The sequence below is a fragment of the Talpa occidentalis genome, unplaced genomic scaffold (assembly GCF_014898055.3).
Source record: "Talpa occidentalis isolate TD23 unplaced genomic scaffold, MPIMG_talOcc4v2.1 talOcc4.5, whole genome shotgun sequence".
In the NCBI taxonomy this organism is placed as follows: Eukaryota; Metazoa; Chordata; class Mammalia; order Eulipotyphla; family Talpidae; genus Talpa; species Talpa occidentalis.
In genome coordinates, this window is record NW_023604861.1 from 20,162,857 (window position 1) to 20,183,275 (window position 20,419).

General features: G+C 38.8%; 1 protein-coding gene across 9 annotated transcripts in view; it reads left to right on the plus strand.

Annotated features, from left to right (window-relative positions):
• Positions 1-8,158: 8,158 nt before the first annotated feature.
• The window catches only part of RBM26 (RNA binding motif protein 26), an 85,649-nt gene continuing 73,388 nt past the window's right edge, over positions 8,159-20,419 (plus strand). For 7 of the 9 annotated variants that reach the window (XM_054701490.1, XM_054701492.1, XM_054701487.1 and 4 more), the window contains exon 1: positions 8,585-8,709. In XM_054701490.1, coding sequence (XP_054557465.1) covers positions 8,639-8,709 — 71 coding nt within the window. In that variant the 5' untranslated portion in view covers positions 8,585-8,638. Of the gene's footprint in view, positions 8,710-20,419 lie in introns of all 9 variants that reach the window. The other 2 variants (XM_054701489.1, XM_037528839.2) reach the window with 1 other exon arrangement.

Sequence of the window (20,419 nt, forward strand, 5' to 3'; positions counted from 1 at the left end):
TAGAGGAAGTGTTTTTTAAGATAAGTCTTTTTTAAGATTTATTTATTTATTTATTTATTTATTTATTTATACAAGAACTGGGGTACAGGCCAGAGGCGCGGGAGGGCAAGAGAATTCACCAGAGACAGAGCGGGGAACAGAACAGGCAGAATGACAGAAAACACTGCTGAGGGGAGTAGCAGGTGAGTCAGGAGAGGCCTGCTGCACCATGTGGGTTGCTCCTTGGCTGGCCAGGAATCGAACCCACACTGCAGGGACCGGCCAGGAATCGACAAGTCTTGAGGTGTTATTAGGAACCAGGTAAATGATCTAAATAAATAGGGCTCCTTGTGTAAAATACAGAACAAAGGGCAGTGGTGAGTTTGTAGGAATAGACTGTGGATTTTACAGGACAAATGCATAAAAATATGACATTGCTCCTCCATTTGAAATTAAAAATAAAGTTAACTATAAAATATATGTAGGACAGTGCTTTTGTTGTTTCTCATCATGCTTAGTTTAACACTTGAAATCATCACAAATTCTCTAATAAATATATTCATGTTCCTGTTTTGATGCTTCCTCTGGCTATTGCATAATATAGTACTACAAATACTTAAGAGTGAAAGGTGAAGAACAAAGAGACAAAACTGGAGAGGATAACAGGTATCAACCAATCAATTAAAGGTCAATAGGCACATGATGGAGATATTGTGGATTCAGTTATGGACCACTGCAATAAAACCAGTCATGTGAATCTTTTTTCCCCATTGCATATGAAAGTTACATTTACACTACACTGTAGTCTATTAAAAGTGTGCAATAGCATTACGTTTTAAAAAGACAATGTACAGGGCCTCCCTGGTGGTGCAATGGGTTAAGACACAACCTATGAATCTGTCCGCAGCCACTGCAGCAGGAGTTTGATCCCTGGCTGGCCAGGGAGCTACCCACATGGTGCAGCAGACCTCTCCTGTCTCACCCGCTGCTCCCTTCAGCAGTGTATTTCAGTCCATCCTCTTGTTCTATTCCCCACTCTGTCCTGGTGAATCCTCTAACCACCCTCCCACACCTCTGGTTTGTACCCCAGCTCTTGTATGCATACATAAATAAATCTTTAAAGACAATATACAAACTTTAATTTTAAAATATTTTATTGCTAAAAAATGCTAGCCATCATCTGAACCTTTAGCAACTAGCAGTCCTTTTTGTTGGTGGAGGGTCTTGCCTCAAAGTTAATGACTACTGACTTATCAGGGTGGTGGTTACCAAAGGTTGGCGGGGGTGGGGGGCCTGTAGCAACTTCTTCTGACAACAGTGATGTTTACTGCATCTATTGCCTCTTCCTTTGACAAAAGATTTCTCTGTAGAATGCAGTACTGTTTGATAGCATTTTACCCACAGTAGAACATCTTTAAAAATTAGAGTCAATCCTCTCAAATCCTACTGCTACTACTAAGTTTATGTAACATTCTAAATCAGTATTGTCAGTGCAACAATGTACACACTCCTTCGCCAGTTTCACCAAGAAACCACATTCTTTTTTCATCCATAAGATGCATCTCATCATCCATCAAAGTTCGATCATTAATGGCAGCAATTAAGTCACATCTGCAGGCTCCACTTCTTTATGTACTATTTCCATCTTATCAATAGTTACTCCCATCACTGAGACCTTGAACCCCCTCAAAGACATCCATGAGGATCTTCTTCAAAGGATCATTTATTGGGCCTCCCTGGTGGTACATGGGGTTAAGAAGCAACCTATGAAGCTGTCCGCAGCCTCTGCAGCAGGAGTTTGATCTGTGGGCCAGGGAGCTACCCACATGGTGCAACAGACCTCTCCAGTCTTGCCCGCTGCTCCCTTCAGCAGTGTACTTCAGCCAATCTGCCTGTTCCATTCCGCACTCTGTCTCTGGTGAATCCTCTCACCCCACACACGTTTGGCCTGTATCCCAGCTCTTGCATGCATAAAAAAGTCTTTTTTTAAAAAAAGATCATTTATTCCTTCACTTACTTTTACTAGCCAGAGATCAAGAGACAGAAGTTAAGAAGAGTATGTATATAGTTTTTGTCACATTCTTGCCTTGAAGGACAAAGAAATCTCAATATTTTAAAAAAAGAATGAAATGAAATCATATGACAGAGTCCCCAGAGATGCTCTCAAGGGATCAAAGCATATAAACACTCAAATACTTCTCACAGAATTCCAAGGTGTGGTTTGTGAATCTGCTTTGCTTTCTCTTCGTGTGGGCTCCTTGAGGTATTTATATATATGGTAAATAATGGAAAGGTCTTTGTAGCAGGACAGATGAAGGGAACTGTTCTGTCAGACTTATGCAGGTTATGTTTTTGTTCTACAGTGTTTATTCATTCAACAATCTATACAGATTTATATATATGTATACATATGGATTTATACCCATATATATAATTTTCCACCAAATTTTATTGATTTGCCATTTGTTTGCAAAAATATGAGTTTGGGGGTACAACTTCACACTTCAACATGTGCATATGCTTTTTATTTGCCTTCCACCAGAACTCCAGTACCAATGCACTGTCATTTTACCCCTTCTACATACCCTCCTTTAGTCCCTCCTCTCAACTCACCTTCCTCAACCACATATGCTGATAATGGCCATAGTTTTAACAGGGTCTAAGAGCTACTTTTTGTTTTGCCAGCTTGTTATCTTTGGTTATTTATAGTCCACAAATGAGAAAAATCATCCATCAATTGTCTTTCACTTTCTAATTTATTTCAGTTAGTATAACCACCTCAATTTCCATGTATATTTTCCTTAAAATCCATATTATCTCATCCTTTTTTTTAATAGCTGAGTGGTAGTCCATTGGATATATATGCTAAAATTTCTTTATCCATTTTCCTGCTGATGGGCATTTAGGTTGGTTCCATGTCTTGGCTATATATTTATTGAGAGCTATATACCTTGAGAGCATATTGTATGCTGTGAACGTCTAAGTACTAGAGATACATTTTTTTAAAAGCATGGGCAAGGTCTTTTGCTTATAGGGAAATTGCAGTAAATTTATTAGAACTTCTCAGGGATCTTTTAAGTTTCTGGGTTTCCCCGCCTTAATGTATTTTTTGAATGTTACTTTATTATGCAAAATTTAAAATAAATACAAAGCTAAAAGAAGTATAATCTTCTCTATAATCCAGCTTCAACAGTAGTCCACCCATGATTAATCTTGGCTTGTTGATAGACCATTCTCTCTCCTTACTTCATTTCAAATTACTCTGAAAGCATAGACATCACATTTCACTGACAGATTTTTTTTTTTTAGTTAACACTTCTTTTATTTATTTTTTTCTTTTGCTTAGAAGAACTGGGGGTAGGCCAGAGGTGTGGGGGGTGAGGGGGAGCGAGAGGGTTCACCAAAAACAGAGTGGGGAAAAGAACAGGCTGGTTTACTGAAATACACTGCAGTGAGTGAGACAGGAGAGGTCTTCTGCACCACGTGGGTTAGCTCCCTGGCTGGGGATTGAACTCAGGCTATAGTGGTGATAACGCTGAGACTTAACCTCCAGGCCACCAGAGAGGCCCCCACTGATGGTTTCTAATATTACATGCTTTCTCCTTTGCATAGTGAGATTTATTAAATACCTGTAACTGTCTGTGGCAATTTGTACAGGAGAAACCTTGTAAATGTGTGCATATATGTGTCTGAGTGAATATGCAACATATGTATATATATGCACATATATCCTTTTTATGATTATTACCAACCATATCCATATCCATAAACTGTAGTTCCACAGTACCTGTGAACTAGAGATGGAGTCATTATAATCAGTTACGGGTATGAATGGAGTGCCCACTAGAGTTGGTGATTGTCCCTCAATATCCTTTTTACCTTTGTTCCCCATTTACACCAAGAGCAATTGCTGAAGTGTATCCTCTTGAATTACCTAAGGACATACCTCACCACAGCCAGCATTATTTTTCTTTTCAAGTATCAGTGTCTGTTCTCAAATTAGATAACTATATTCCCTTTATTAACATGCTCCTGATACTACTTCCAGGGAACTAAAAATCCTGGCATTATAATGTTAAAGGCTATTTGGCTCCTTTCTGTTCTCACATAAAAATTCCTAAGGGCTCCCCGGTGGCGCAGCGGTTGAACGCTGGGTTGCGAAGCTGCCCTCAGCCTCTGCAGCAACGGTTCGATCCCCGGCTGCTCCCCGGCCACTGGAGGAGGGTCCCACATGGCGGCGCAGACCTCTCCTGCCTCCCGCTGCTCCCCTCAGCAGTGTACTTCGGTCCTTCTGCCTGCTCTGTTCCCCGCTCTGGCTCTGGTGAATTCTCTCACCCTCCCGCGCTTCTGACTGTACCCAGTGCTTATATAAATAAAAATAAATAAATCTTTAAAAAAAAAATTCCTAAATTTAATTAAGTTTTCTATTAAAAGAAGCATGCATGTATGAGTTCATGTTTTCAATTCATTTTACCACACCAATAACCTTTCGATGGCTGCATATATATATATATATATAAATTTATTTATTTATGCATACATAAATGGGGTACAGGCCAGAGGTGTGGAGGGTGAGAAGATTCATCAGAGACAGAGTGGGGAACAGAACAGGCAGACTGACTGAAATACACTGCTGAGGGGAGCAGCAGGTGAGTCAGGAGAGGTCTGCTGCGCCATGTGGTTTCCCTCCCTGGCCAGGGATCGAACTTGTGCTTCAGTGGCTGCGGATAGCTTCATAGGCTGTGTTTTAACCCCTTGAGCCACCAGGGAGGCCCTGCACATATATATTTTTTAACGATCATATTGTTATAGAACACTATATATGATTTAGAGATATAAGATCATACCCTTCAAATGTATGTTATAAAACCACACCCATCACCACCAAGACACCCATAGATCTCCACCATAGCACACTGTGCCCCTTCTTTCTCTGGAAGCCCCAATTCTACAGTCAGATTTCTAGTCTAAAGTTTGTTATTGGGTCGGTTTTGTCTGACCCTTTGTTTTGTCTCCCTATATTCCACATACAAGTGAAACTAATTGGTATTTGTCTTTCTCCTTCTGAATTATTTCGCTTGGCATTATCTTCTCCAGTTTAATCCATATTGTCATAGTTGGCAAGGGTTTATCTTTTTTAAAGCTGAATAGTATTCCATTGTGTGCACACACAATATATACATACACACACACACAGACACACACATACTGCATCTTCCCAACCTATTTAACTGTGCTTGGGCACTTTGGTTGTTCCATAACTCAGCTGTTGTAAAGAGTACTGCAATAAACAATCCTTAAAGAATTCATAATCTAGGAAGGGAGAGAGAAGGGAAAACAAAAGAAATTTTAGCACCTAAGCTGCATTTGCGCAGGGCATCAGTGAGAAGCTAGTATTTGAACAATAAGGAATCATCATTCCAGGAAAAAAGGAATAGCACTAACAGAGTTTCAATACTTTGAAATAACATAGTATGTCAGGAAAATGTTAAGTAGGTAATCTAATTCTGGGTATTCTGAAATGTTGGTTATTGAATGGAGAAAACAGTTTTGGGGGTTTAGTCTTTTTTTAGTAATGGTTATTATGGTATTAGCTAATTAACACCTTTGAAGGCAAAGTCAAGAAGTTGAAGCACTGAAGTTAGGAGGGATAAATGTTACAGGCAAAGAAAGAGAAACATGCTAGGATGTACTGATGACTAATTATGGAGTGATGGCAAGGACTGTCCCTTGGATTGAGAGGAGCAAGAGACAGCTGTCTGTTACGTTGGTCAGGAAGTATTTCATAGAAGCTGTAGGACTCCCATTTTGTTATTCAAAAAACTGAGAATCACTGTATATATCATGGGCTGTTTTTGGAGCAGGAGGTTCAAACCTATCATCTAATAAGGAACAGATAATCAGGTAATTGCAAAAATAAGGCAGAGTACTGTAATTGAGGCACTCAGAGACTGATTCCAGAAAACCTCAGAGGTAATCTTCCTTAAAATTAGGGAGGCCAGGGATGAATTGCCAAAGTTGATGCTGTCTGCCCTGAGTTTTGGAGGAGTAGGCTCCAAAATTCAATGAGATAACTCAGTCCTTCCAAAGAACATGAAATAGTTTAGAATGGTTGAAGCAAAGGCTAAAAGACATTGAAAAGAAGTTCCTTAGCAGTCAGGAAGATGTTTGATTATGAAAGTCTTTTTATAGGATGTTAAAGAATTTGGATTTTTATTCTGAAGAGGGAGTTGATGAAAATTTTATGCAGAGAAGTGACGTGACTAGTCCTAAGTCTCAAAATGATTACTACTAAAGGCAAAGATGATAAAGGTAATTGAAGACAAACTGATATGGGGGCAGCCTAAAAGGCAGGGAGCTGAAATAATGGCTCTAACAATTGTTTAGGAAAAGTGAGAAGGATGGGCAAGATTTGGGGAACTAGAAAAGCAGCTAAATTCCCTGTGGGAAATGATGTGAATAAATGTTTGGAAAGGGGGAGGGCTAGCAAATCAACTTACTTGGAGTACACAGTATTTGCTAGAAATGCAGTGATTAGGGAAAGACTAGAGTGGAGGGTGAGTTATGGAACAGTTGATGATGAGTTGAAATTATTGGTGGAGTTGGCCTGCGGCAAAGTTATAAAATAAATAGGCTATCCCAGCAAATGGACTTAAGGTGAAAAAAAAATAATAGGCCAAACAATTAGGGTTTAACTTTTCCCCTGGCAATATTAATTTATTGTGGTAAATTAATTTTTTTGTGGTAAAATGTACATAACATGAAATTTACAATCTTAACCATTTTTAAGTGTACAATGCAAGAATATTAAGTAGTATTGGGATTAAGTTCATTCACATTGTTGTGCAACTCTAAACACCACATTTCCAGAACGCTTTCATCATTCCCATTGAAACGTAACTCCAAAATCAACAAGCAACTATAAACCAGAGACACATGGGGGAGGGGGGGAGGGAGAAGGATGAAAACAAAGGGGGTGGGGATTGTATGGGGACTATAACCATGACGAAAATGCATACATGTGCAAAAATGAAAAACGATGTAAAAAATATATAAAATAAGATAAAAATTAAAAAGAAAGTATATTCTCCGTCCCTCCTCACCCCCCCCCCCAAAAAAAAGTAACTCCTCCTTCTTCCCTCCTTTCCGGCCCTGATAACTATCATAGAACTTTTGGGGGCTCTAGGAGTTTGACTACTCTATTTACTCTAGGTACTGTGTAAGTGGAATCATACAATACACTGGCTATTCAGCAGCTGGATCCTAATTTGTATTCTACTCTATGTGCTTTATTTTAAAACATCTATCTAGTTTTTCTGGACGTTTCTACCTAACGCTTAAGAACACTACACTCTAGCAAATTCTAAACTCAGTGCTAACGGCAAATTAGCTTACCACTGTGTCTGCCGTAAAAGGTTTTTACCGGTCTGCTTGTCTTTAGAGTGTTTCATGCCATAGTTTATGACCTTTTGCAAAATTCCACGTAGTACCTTATTGGCAGTGAGTCATGGAGCTCACCCAGGAGAAGGGAACTTAACTTAGCTATTTGGGAGGCTGATTTGAAAGTTCTCTTTTGATACTGCGTCTTTTCCCATGTGGGGTTGAATATGCTCCAAGGAGAACGCGCGCGCGCGTACACACACACACACGCTGAGAAAAAACTCTCAAAGTTCCAGGTGGTTGAAAACGATTAGGGTTTTCTCACCTGTAGCCCTAGGTCACTGGTGTGCTGTCAACAAGTCGAGTAACTTGGACAAAACACTAACCCTGCGGAGGTGAGCGGGCTAGATTAGGCCCATCTGGGCTTCCAATCTCGTCCCCATCGCGCCCAGAGCGCGGCCCTGCAGCGCCCCGAGGTAAACGGAAGAGGGAGCGCCGCGCGGCACACCTGGAGCCCGGGGCCAGCGCCTCCCACGTGGACGCGCCCGGGAGCCCCGGCCGCAGGGTCGTTCCCGTGGCCGTGCCACGGCCTTCCGTTACAGAGGACGAGCTGGGGCGGCCGCAGCTCCCGAAGCCAGACGCCGCTCCCGCCTTATATAAAAAAAAAAGTCTTTATTCCCTGAGGACTAAGGCGCAACAAGCCACGACCGGGCCAAGTCGCGCCAATACGCCGCACGCGCCTCGCCGATTTTACGTCTCTACCCAGCAGGCCCCGGGGTTACCGCGAGACTTCGCTGACGCTCGCGAGATTTACCGGCAGCCATCTTCTGGGGGTGCTGGGAGCCGGGAAGACCCCCTGAGCCGTTCCCATTGAGCTGCCCTTCGTTTTCGCTTTCTTCACTTTTGCCTCTTCTTCATTGTCAATCACCACCCGGGCCCGAAGCTGAGAGAAAGCCCGGGTCTAGGCGCGGCCCGCGCTTCTTCTGGTCCGAGAAGATTGGCCGGGGTGGAGGGGCGGGGGAGGGCCGGAGCAAACCGTTGCTGCCTCAGCCGGGGCTGCGGTCCGGGGCGAGGGAGCGCCCGGCACCCCGTGGACTCGCGGCCCGCGGCTGTCCTCGCGGAGCTGTTCGCTGATCGGGCCTCACGGGAACCCGCCACCGGCGCCTCCTACCGCGGCCCACGCGGGCGGCGCGCGGAGGAGGGGGCGGGGGCAGCGGCGGCCGTAGCGGCTGCGACCTGGGCGGGCGGAGGAGTGTGACGGGCCTCGGGGCCGCCGTGGATGGTTTCTAAAATGATCATTGAAAACTTCGAGGCGCTCAAGTCCTGGCTCAGCAAGACTCTCGAGCCCATGTGAGTAGCCGGGGGCTCGCTCGTAGGGATGGCAAGGGGAGGGAGGCGGACACGGAGGTGTGCGGTTTCCTAAGTGCCTGCGGCGGAGGCCGAAGCGGTGAGCTGAGGTCCTGGGGCTCGGGGTGTCTTGCGCCTCCCCGGCCTTCGCCCCGCAGAGCCTGCGCCCCCCCCCCTTACCTCGTTGCTGAGTTGATCCCTGAATCACTGTCCCCTGTTCTTGATCTCCCGTTATCTGCAGACTGACCCCAACCTGCATACACTTGTTTTTTTCTTTCTTTGCCCAGGGCCCCCCAAATCGGTTTCTTCTTTTCAGTGAATCCGAGCATAGCCTCCTGCCCGCCGACTATGATTTTACCTTGTTTCTTTAATTGAAGTGTGTCTCGCAGGAATTAGGATAGTTCTAGTGCCAGTCACTCACGTTTTGCCAAAAGGCAATCCCTGAAAGAAAGGCCTCTTCCATGTGCTGTCTGGCTGAACGCTAGCTCTCCTAACGGATTGAGGATGTAACAGGTGCTAAGGTGCCCAGTAAAATTCCCTTTTCCCAGCTACGTGGTCGTTGGCTTGGAGAGAGGAGGGAGAAAATGCCGTCTAGCCATATGGACTATTTAGCGGTTTAAGTGCCATACTTTAGATGAGCCGGGCGGTGCGGTGGGGGGAGGGGATGGGAGACCCAGGGCTGAAATGTCTTAGATGGGAAAAATCAAGGAGTGTTTTAAGGATTTATCTATTAATGTAGCATAATGTAACATTTATCTTGGGGCACATAATTACAGTTGGTTTATTTAAAATAAAATGCATTGAGGAAAATTTGCTTACTTAATACATTTGTTGAGCACCTACTGTGTGCTGTGGATAGACCTGTTAAATTCCAAAGTCATCTATTAAGACAAGATAACTGCAGATAATAAGAGCAATGCTGCATTGTTAGTAGAGAAACACATAAAAGAGTGATTCGAAGGCCTTTCAGAGGAGGTAACATTTGAGCAACCCGTTTAGGAGGAGGCGAAAACTTCTGTGTGGAGGTCTAAAGAAAACGTCCTAGCGGAAGTACAGAGTGCAGAGGCCTTATAGCAGCAATGATCATGGTGTGTACCAAAGCAAGAAGGCAGTTGTGGTTGCAAGGGACTTTGTGATGGGGAGAGGGGACATGCATTTGGAAAAGTTAGCAGGCACCAAGTCTTGTACGATCGCCAATCCATAGTCAAGAGTTAGGAATGTATTTAAAATGTAATGGGAAGACATTACATGATTTAAAGCAGGCAAGGACTGATTTGACTTTAATTGTCTGCTTTGTGAAGAGTAAAGGAGCTAGAATGGAAGTAAGGCCTTTCTGAAGGGCATTATAAGCAGAGATATAGAGTGATAGTGGCATTAGAGTGAGAGTGGAGAGAGAACCAAATGTTTTATAAGTAGATTTGATACAACTTGCTGATGGGATTGGATGGGGAAGATGAGGGAAACGTAAATTAAAGATGATTACTAAGAAGTTAGCCTAAGCAACTGATTGAGTAGTGGCAGAGAGAGAATAAGGGAAGAAACAGGGTTGGTTAGTTTTGATTATTAAATGTTTGAATGTATGAATCTAGAACTCAGGCCAGGACTACAGAAATTTGGAGTCATGGAATTGTTGGAGCTTTCCTAGGAAGGTTGTGTAGATTGGGAACAGAGGAGGGCCCGGGTCTAAGGTGGGAATACTGAGATACATGTGTAACAGGAGAGGCAAATTGTCAACTTGTTGCAGAATGGAAGTTAAAAAAAGGAAGGCGGATAAGTAGCCATTAGGTTTGTCAGGGTGGAAGTCATTGGTAACTTTAGCGAAATAGTTTCACTGGAGTTGAGTGGTGCAGATAGAAGCCCCATTTTAATGGATTGGAAAGAGAGTAGGTATAGTCTAGTGGTTGGGAAGAGCTAGGGATCTGGAATGACTGACTTTGAATTCAACGCTGCCACTTACTAGCTATATAATATTGGGTAAATTACTTAACTTGATATCTCCGTTTCCTCATCTTTTAAATGAGGAAAACAATGAGTATGTGTTAAGAAAGTTTTTGAACACTACCTGCTTTGTAATACTTAATGTTAAGTGCACTGAAAACTGTTATGAGTTGAAATAGCATTCCTTTTCTTGAGACTTCAGTTTTCAAATTATTTACCAATTTTATTACCATTTCCCTCCCCCCTCCCAGAAGATTATATCTACTTAATGTGTATACTTGTGGGTTTTCTTTGATTTTTATCAAGCATATTCCAGATATATAACCTACTCAGTTGACTTTGTGGAGATTAAGAGTACAAGAATGAAAGTAGTTATTACTGTTGGAATAAATCAGATGCACTACTAGTAAGGCCTACATAGGGTAGGAATTAGGATTAGTCCTTTAATAATGTACATTGCTGTGGTAACATCGAGCCCCCCCTGCCCTGTCTTTTTAATTGCATTTCAGGTGAACTCTTTTAGATGATGACTTACAAAAGCTGATTCCAATTATTTAAGGCCTGTGATTTTTACCCTTGATTTTTGAAACTTGAAGATGTGTTATTTATATTTTAAAAAAAACAAGGGTAAGATGTAACTCAAAATTTGTATAGAACTTTTTAGCTACTTGTGCTAGTAAAATATCTGTTGATTTTGGACTTACCTTCATTTTGAATGTATTAATCCAGCATTATTGAGCTGCTAATCTACTCTGTGCTAAACTGTGTTAGATATTGAAGAAATAGGAATTAAGACATGAAATGACTGTTTAGTCATATCGTTCAGGAGGGAAGACACATGTTGAACAGTAATTACAAAACTGCTGACTGTTATGAAGAAGTCCAGAATGCTGTCAGAATATAGGTCTGGGACATCAGAAATGTTCTCACTCTGGAATGTTGAAGAGCATTTTGCTGGGACAAAAGATTAGGAATAGAGTGTTGTGAGAGCATTCTAGGTTTTGGAGAACAGATTGTGTGACAGTCCTGAAATGGGAAAGTAAAAACAAGTGTCTTGGAAGAATTGAGAGAAAATGAAAAAAAGAGCAAGGGGAACAATTATAGGGGGTAGCTTCAGGGAGGAGCTAGTTGACACAGCACTTTGTTGAGTTATATTAAGGATTTTGGATGTTATTAAACTACTGGGGGAAACCAGGGAAGAGTTTTAGGATAGAAAAGTTTTAGATTGACAAAAAAAGAAACAAATCAGTTTGGTTGTAGTTTCAATATGAAATAAAAGTTGGTAAATGTGTATTTTATTTGATTATAAGGTCTATAGGTGTGTGAGCATTCTTAGTTTTCTTTTTCATAAATTATTGAAAATGTAGGTGTTAAATTTGTCATCTTGAAATACTGAAGGTTGATGTTCTTTCAAACCTTTGCTTAGTCATACTTGCTAATAATAAAGCTAGAATATTTGAATCTCAAAATTTTTTGATATTCAACTTCTATTTTTGTTGTTTAAACAGAAAAAGGGTTGTTTTTTTTTTTGCTGTATTTTAAATCTTGTGTGAGTTTACACATCACTAAATGTGGTAACTTAATAAAATCATCAACTTTCTTTATCTGAAGGGAAAAGTCAGGATCTAATCAAACCTCTTAATTTTTTGGAGAATAAAATTGAAAGGCAAATAAACTTAATTATGTGCCACGATTATGTGAGTTTGGTGGCAAAGAACAGAATGCCTAGTTTTGTGCTCCTGCTGTGTAGTGTTGGGGAAGTATTTTGAAGCAGAAAGAAAATAAGTTTTGTGTCCACCTAGACCAGTATTCAAGTTTCAGTTCTGCCACTTATTAACTCAGTAATCTAGGCAAATGAACCTCCCATTTCCTTATCGGTGTAATAGGAGAATTATACTTGTTTCTCTCTGTAGTTGAAAAGATTGAATGACAAATTTTAAAAGCCTTGCTCCTCCTTTCTTTCTTAAGTACTGGTTGAAATTTAGAGTTATATTACTGTTGCCACTGTAACTGGTGTCACCACCCTGCCGCTATCCCTACTGGTAACATTTGTATACATTGTATTACTTCCAAGTTCCACCAGGCAAGTGTTGGTACCTCTTATACAGGTGATAATACTGAGACCGGATGAGAAGTTAAGATGCTTGACCAAACACACTACAGCTCGTGATTAAACAGTGATTTAAAATCAAGTTTTTGGACTCTGGAGCTATATTCTTAATTTACTACAGCACAATACAATGTCTTTTTATTATTGCACATACTTTTTTACTATTACATTTTCATAGTAGTAGCTGCTATTGTAAAAATACAGAGTTTCAAAGTATCATGCTTAACAGTGCTATAGAAAAATTTCAGAGTTTTTGAAATCTTTGCCCCATCACCTTTACCATACCTTTCTCACCACATCAAAGTTTATTTTTGGTCTTGTTTTACAGGAAGAACTGAAAGACGATCTTTTTACTTCTGTTTCCCTCCTAAATTTACTCTTTCTGTTTCTACAGGTCCTTAGTTCATGGACTCAATCTCCCTTTATTTATTTATTATTTTATTTTATATAATTCTTACATCATTTTTCTTTTTTGCACAATGTATGCATTTTCATTTTGGTTATATTCCCCGTTCAATTCCCACCCCCCTTATTTTGACCTAATCCCTCCTCTCCTTGCCCTCTGCCCCAGTAGTGGGTCTCTGGTCTACAGTTGCTTGTTGTCAATCTCCCATTTTTTTTTTTTTATTTTTTTTTGATAGAGGCATGCTTTATTTATTTGTTTGCTGGTTTGTTTGTTTGTTTTGTTTATACATGCACTGGGTATAGTCAGAAGCGCGGGAGGGTGAGAGAACCCACCAGAGCCAGAGCGGGGAATCTCCCATTTTTTTAAGAAAAATTCAGCAACGATAGCAAAAACAAAGCAAATAATACAATTATACTTCTAATCACTTTCATACTAGCTGGTCTTTTCCTTTCACTGGTAAATCTGAATAGCAGTCTTTTTTCACTCATTTACCCCCAGTAATTTATTTCTTAATACCTTAAATATTGTTTTCTTCCTATTTATATTCAAACACAATTACTTACCTCAGTCTTACCAATGAATTTAATTTTATTAAATGTTTATTTTTAATTTTATAGTCTTTCACCAGTGTAGAACATAAGGCAATGTTGATCTGTCTTTTTAAAAAACTTGTCTTTTTTGAATCCCCAACACTTTGGTTCTTTCTTTTTTTCTTTTTTAAAATTAAATCAGTCTTATCTCTGTTAGTTCTTTTTCTTGCATTTTTCTTGTATTTTTGCCATGCTCTGTTCCCATACCCCCCCCCCCCCCAGCCTTTCTACTTCTGATACCTCATTCACATTCATTCCCATGGGTGGTTTCTAATATAATCCAAGCCAATGGTACTTAAAAGACTGTGTGTTGTATTCTTTGAAAGATGATGAAAAATTTCCTTTCCTGTGTTGTTGCACACACTACATACACATTGAATTTCAGAGATTTTCAAGGGAGTCTCTATTTTTCACGTTTAGTCTTAACTACTCTTCAAAGCCTTAAGCTCTTCAATTGCTAACTGTATATACACCTGTTTTTCTCATCTGAACTTTTCAAACTATGTTTCTGAAAATGAGTTTTCTCTGAATTCAGTTATTTCCATTTCATTCCTCCAAATTATGCAGACATGAAATTTTATTGTCTTCTCCCTTCATTCCTGTCCCCCCAATTCAGTTAATCATTGAGTCTGTCTCTTTTAGTTAATACTAATGGCTTTGCTTAGTAGGGGGCCTCACACTCCTTTTCTAAACCACTGCAATTTGTTTCCTAACGGATCTTCCTACACCCACTCCTTTTCCTCTTTTTGTGAACGCCCAACCTTGTTTATATCTTATTGTTTGATCCCGACCTTTAGTATTGGTAAATAATAAATTACATATGTTTAAACCTGGCTTTCAGAATGTTAATGTTCTCTTTCACTCTTTCCACTTTATATCTTCCTAGATTTTGCACAAACCTTAAACTTTTAGCAAAACAGAAATTTTCATTGTGACTCAATCACATTGTTTATTTTAAGTAGTAGGTAACATGCATTGAGTGCATACTCTATGCTAATCATTGTGCGTTCATTGTTTGTGAGGTAGATTCTGTGTGTGGTACACACCTGAGTATTAAATGCATTAATGGCAATTTCTAGTTTGTTCCAGTGACCTAATAAGCAGAAGGAAGAGGTATATGTGTGAAACTATAAAATCTACCATACTTTGGAATTTTATTTCATTTTATTTAATACTTTCTATTTTTACCTGGTAACAACTTCAGGTTAGGGAAAGCTTAAGTGATTTTTTTTTTTTTTGAGTTGGGGAATGATATTGAGTATTAACATTTATTCATTAATATGTTATTGAATGCTGTTTCATGGAGAATTGTGGACCTCTGGTGCTGCACTACTGGTGGAAGAATTTTTTCTATAATTATTGGCTAAAATAGTTTTTCATTATCTCTTTACATTATTTACTCCCCTAACTTTTTTTGAATTTACTCTTGCTGCATTTCACTGTTGCAGTCTACCTTGGTTTCCATCTAAGTACTCAGTAGTTAAAAAGCATTTTAACTGGCATTTCTATAAGTTTTAGCACTTCTCAAATAAAATTATTTTATATGTATAAAGCAAAAGACAGGAATGGTTGAACAAAATGGGAAATAAGATATTTCAGTGTTTGATGTATACATATTGAGAGTGATTAACTCAAGTTAGAACTAAATGACTTTTAGGAATTTTTTTTCTTCCTCCTATCTCTAGTTTCAGAGAATGAGATGAGAGGAATGAGTGTATCTACCCTCAAGCTACCTTATTTTTTTGGAAAAATCCTTTTCAGTTTTCAAATAGTAACTTGTGAAGTAGGTAAAAGTTATTTTTATTGTGGAGTTCTATTTAGTATTTTGTGGGTGTCTGAAATAATAGTGTGTACATTTGAGATATGTTACTCAGTGAGTTTTCATGAGCTATTTTATCTGTATGCAATCAAATACATTTATGTATTCATCTTTTACCTTTTTAATATAATTTGTATTATACTTGGAGATTGTTCCATGTAGCACATAGAGGTTTGTCACCTTCTCCTCCTCCTATACCCTCTCCTCTCCCCTTCCATTTAAGGATGCCATAGTATTTTCAGTGTAATGAATATACTATATTTTGTGCACTGGACATACAATAGATGGATTGGATAAGTTTTGAGAGTTATATACATTTTTGTAATCATCACTTAAACCAAGGTCTAGAATGCTCCCTGTATGGTTTTCAAAGTCTTCCCTCAAGATAATCACTTTGACATTCATAAATGTGGATACTGTGAATATTCTATTTAAATCTTTCTGGAAATATTTTCTCTCTTTGGTGTAAATAGGAGGATAATTGCTAGGTAACAGGGTAGTTTTATGTCTAACCTAAGAAATTCCCAAATTGTTTCTAAAGTAATCTAACAATTTCATATTGCTCAACCTTCGGTGTGTGAGAGTTCCAGCTGCTCCACATTCTGAGCTATATTTAGTATTGTCAGATTTTTTTTTCTTTAACCTTTATGATGAGTGTGAAATGGCATCTTATTTTTTGGGACTGACAGTTTGATTGTTTTAATGACTGATTTGCATTTTCTTGGTGACTAATGCTATTGAGGACATTTTCATGTGCTTATTGACTATCATATCTTTTGTAAAGTGTCCAAGTCTTGCTTATTTAAAAAATTGGGCTTTTATTGTTGATTTGTTGGAGTGTTTTATATACTCATATGCAGCTTATGTGCTGCATGTTTTTTCCCACTTTGTGGCTAATAGGTAATGATACCTTTTTGTAAACAGAAATTAAGAATTTTTATTAAGCCATTTTTTTTTTTTGTACTTAGTGCTGTTTATATCTCAGAAAACTTTCTTTCAACATTGTGAAAATACTGTGTTCTAGAAATTTACTCCCTTTGGGTTTTATGTATAGGTTTATTACTCATCTTACATGATTTTTTTTTTTTTAATGTGTGTGGAGTGAGATAGGGCTTACTGTTTCTTCTTCCTTTGATAAGGATGTCATTAATTGTCCCAGAAATATTTATTAAATGAGTGACTTTAATTTTTCCCATTAGATGAGTTGGGATCTTGGTCAGAAATCAATTGACTAGACATGTCTGTGAGTCTGTTTCTGGACTCTGCCTTTGTCTGATGATACAATTTTTTCATTCTGATGCTTATACCACACTGTTTAAAGCTAACTAATTTTCTGAGTCTTGAAATTAGTTTACGTGAGCCCTTCAAGTTTGTCCTTTAAAGATTATCTTGGTTATTGTAGATTCTTGTATTTCATTGTAAATGTGAGCATCAACCTGTGAATATGTGCAAGAAAGCCTGTGTGATTTTTGAAAGAGATTGTATTAAATGTAGGATTTTAGGAGAATATCTTTATAATATTTAGTCTTCTAGTCCATGAATGTGGAATATCTTTACATTTCTCCTAACAATAATCTTGTAGGTTACTGTGTAGCGGTCTTGTAAATTTTTGTTATTCCCCCCCCCACCCTGTATTTGTGATGTTTTATAAGAGCATTTTAGAACTTAATTTTCCCATTTTTATTGTTAGTATATAGTATATAGTTGATGTTTGCATATTGGCCTTGTATCCTGTACCTTTACAAAGTAAAACTTAGTAGTCTAGTAACTATTTTGTAGATTCTGTGGAATTTTCTTGTGCCAGTCATGTCATCTGTGAATGGTGATGGTTTCACTTTTCTGTTTTTTGTTTTTGTTTTTTTTTTAATGCCTTCGTGTTTTCTATGCTAACACTGGTTAGGAAGTTGAATTTAAGTGGACATTCTTGTATTGTTTTCCTAGTCTTGGGGGAAAGAGATTTAATATTTCACTATTAACTGATGGAGCTTTAGGTCTTTTGTAAGTGCATTTTACTAGTTTGAGGATATTCCCTGTACTCCTAATTTGTTCAGTGTTTTTGTCATGAAAGGGCATTGAATTTGGCGATTCTTTTACATTTATCGTGAAGGTTGTATTTTCTTTTTCTATAATTATTTTGTATTATATGGATTGGCTTTCAAATGTTAAGCTAACCTTGCATTCCTGAGATAAGCCCTGTTTGATCATGATGTATTGATATTAGCCCTTTTATACATATTGCTGTACTTGATCTATTGATTTTTTTAAAAGATTTATTTATTTATTTTTAAGATTTTTTTATTTATTTATACAAGCACTGGGTACAGTCAGAAGTGCGGGAGGGTGAGAGAATTCACCAGAGCCAGAGTGGGGAGCAGAGCGGGCAGAAGGACTGAAGTACACTGCTGAGGGGAGCAATAGGCTGCAGGAGAGGTCTGCTGGCCTTGTGGGACCCTCCAGGGAGCAGCTGGGGATGGAACTGGTGCTGCAGAGACTGCGGGCAGCTTCGCAACCCAGCGCTCAACCGCTGCGCCACCGGGGAGGCCCTGATCTACTAATATTTTGTTAGTAATTTTTGATATAGTTCATGGGGCCTATCTGTGATTTTCTTGTAATGTGTGTTAAGCTTTGAAATTGAGGTTGTACTTTCCTTATTAAAACAGGCTGGGGAATATTCTGCCTTGTTTCTGAAAAGGTTATTATTTCTATTTAGGTATTTTTAAATCATTTGGTACACATCACTGATGCCATCTGGGATTGAAGATTTCATTGTGGAATTAATTTTTATTTTTAAGTTACATTATTAGTTTCCTTAATAGTTACAGTGCTTTTTACATATTCTATTTCTTGTGTTATTTTTGAGAGTTTGTTTTTCAAGGATTTTTCTCTTAAGTTGCCATGTTTACTGACATGAAGTTGTTTGCATTGTTGGCTTAGTATTCATTTAATGATTATGGAATCTATTGTGATGCTCCCTCTTTCCTTTTTAAAAATTATGACTGATGTTTGTAATTTTAACCTTTATTTTCTTGACCATTTTTGTCTAGTAGTTAATTGATTTTATTCATCTTTTCAAGAACAGTGTTAGCTTTGTTGGTGGTTTTTTTGTTTTCTCTTTTACTATTTCTATTTTTCTACCTCCTTTGACTTTTATTTGCTTCCCTTTTCCTTTTAAAGTGGAACCTAGGTCATTGGTTTTACACTTTTCTTTCAGCTGTTTTATAATATCATGCCGTTGTCACTATCTTCCATGGCCTGATGAGAAATCAGCCATCAGTTGAGTCTTTGTTCTGTGTATATTGTGTTTGTCAATTTTTTTCTCCATGGCTACTTTCAAGATTTCTTTTGTTTGGTCAGTTTGACTGTGATAATCTTTTTTTTAAAAAAAAAGATTTATTTTTATTTATTTATACAAGCATTGGGTACAGTCAGAAGCGTGGGTGTGGGGGTGTGTGTGTGTGGTGTGGTGTGTGTGTGTGAGAGAGAATTCACTAGAGCCAGAGCGGGGAACAGAACAGGCAGACCGATGAAATACACTGCTGAGGGGAGCATCGGGCATGGCAGGAGAGGTCTGGGATCGAACCGGCACTGCAGAGGCTGCCAGCAGCTTCGCAGCCCAGTGGTCAACCCCTGTGCCACCAAGGGAGGCCCGACTGTGATAATCTTAAGGCTTTGTGTGTGTGTGTGTTTCATTTTACCTTGTTTGGTTTTGCCAGTTTGGTTCTGTTTGGATGTTTTTCATCACTTTTGGAAAGTCCTTGTTCATAGTGTCTCCTCACTTTTTTTCTGCGACTTCAGTTATTTATATGTTATATTGCCCTGCAGGTTCCAGAAATAATTTAAAAAATTACACTTGTCACTTTGCTTTTGTCGTGGATATTTTCCATTTTCCCTGTTGTCTACCTAAAAAACATTAAGCTGGTAAGGGCACAGACAGGGTTTATTTGGAAACAAAATAATAGAAGAAACAGCAGAGAGCGAACTTCTCTTTTTCTCTTTCTTCCATTGACCTTTACAATTTCTGAAAGCCCATTTCCAAAGTTCTGTGTCCATTCTGTGTCCATTTTGTTGGAGAGAGAAACAGTGGGAGAATGCTAGGTTTTATGGTTTATGTAATTTGCTGAACTTTGTATACATGGGATTCTCTAGCCTCCTGAATATTAATGGTGACATGTCTTCAAGTTGGCTGTTTTTTCTTATGATGGCTAAATAAATAGTTTTTTAAGTAGTTCTTTATTTTCTGTATCATATTTTCATTGCTAGGCTTTTTCATTTGACGCTTTTTTATAATTTCTCTGTTAGCTGAATTCCTCACTTCTTTATATGAATGCATGTAATCTAAGTACATTTTTAAAGCATTTTTATCATTATTTTTTATCACGTGGATCACTTTTTCTTAACTTTGTGTTCTTATTTGATCTTATGCTGAACTTTATGTATAAAAGAACAGTGAAATAGGGATCGAACAACATTTCTCTTTGGTAAGGGGCTTGCTCTTTTTTGTTAGGCCATTGGAGTGGAGGCTGAGTTAATTACTCTGAAGTTGACCTTATTCTGGCCTTTGTAACATCTTTCTCGTTTGGTTCTGTTCACCATTGGCTTCAGATGTTTTGAGGGCAGATCAGGAAATTTCCCTTTTGTGGGGTCCTAGAATCTGAACAGTAATGAAATTCTGGATATCTGCCTTTACTTTAGCTCTAGGTCTCCCAGTTTTGGAGCTGTAATGGCTCTTCTTTCTTCACATCTCTGCCAGTTTTCTGAGTTTCTGTGGAGATCTCTTTGTTCTTTACACTCACTCCTGCTTTCATTACTTTTGGAGTTACCTTTCAGCATTGTACCTTTATTGCTCTCTC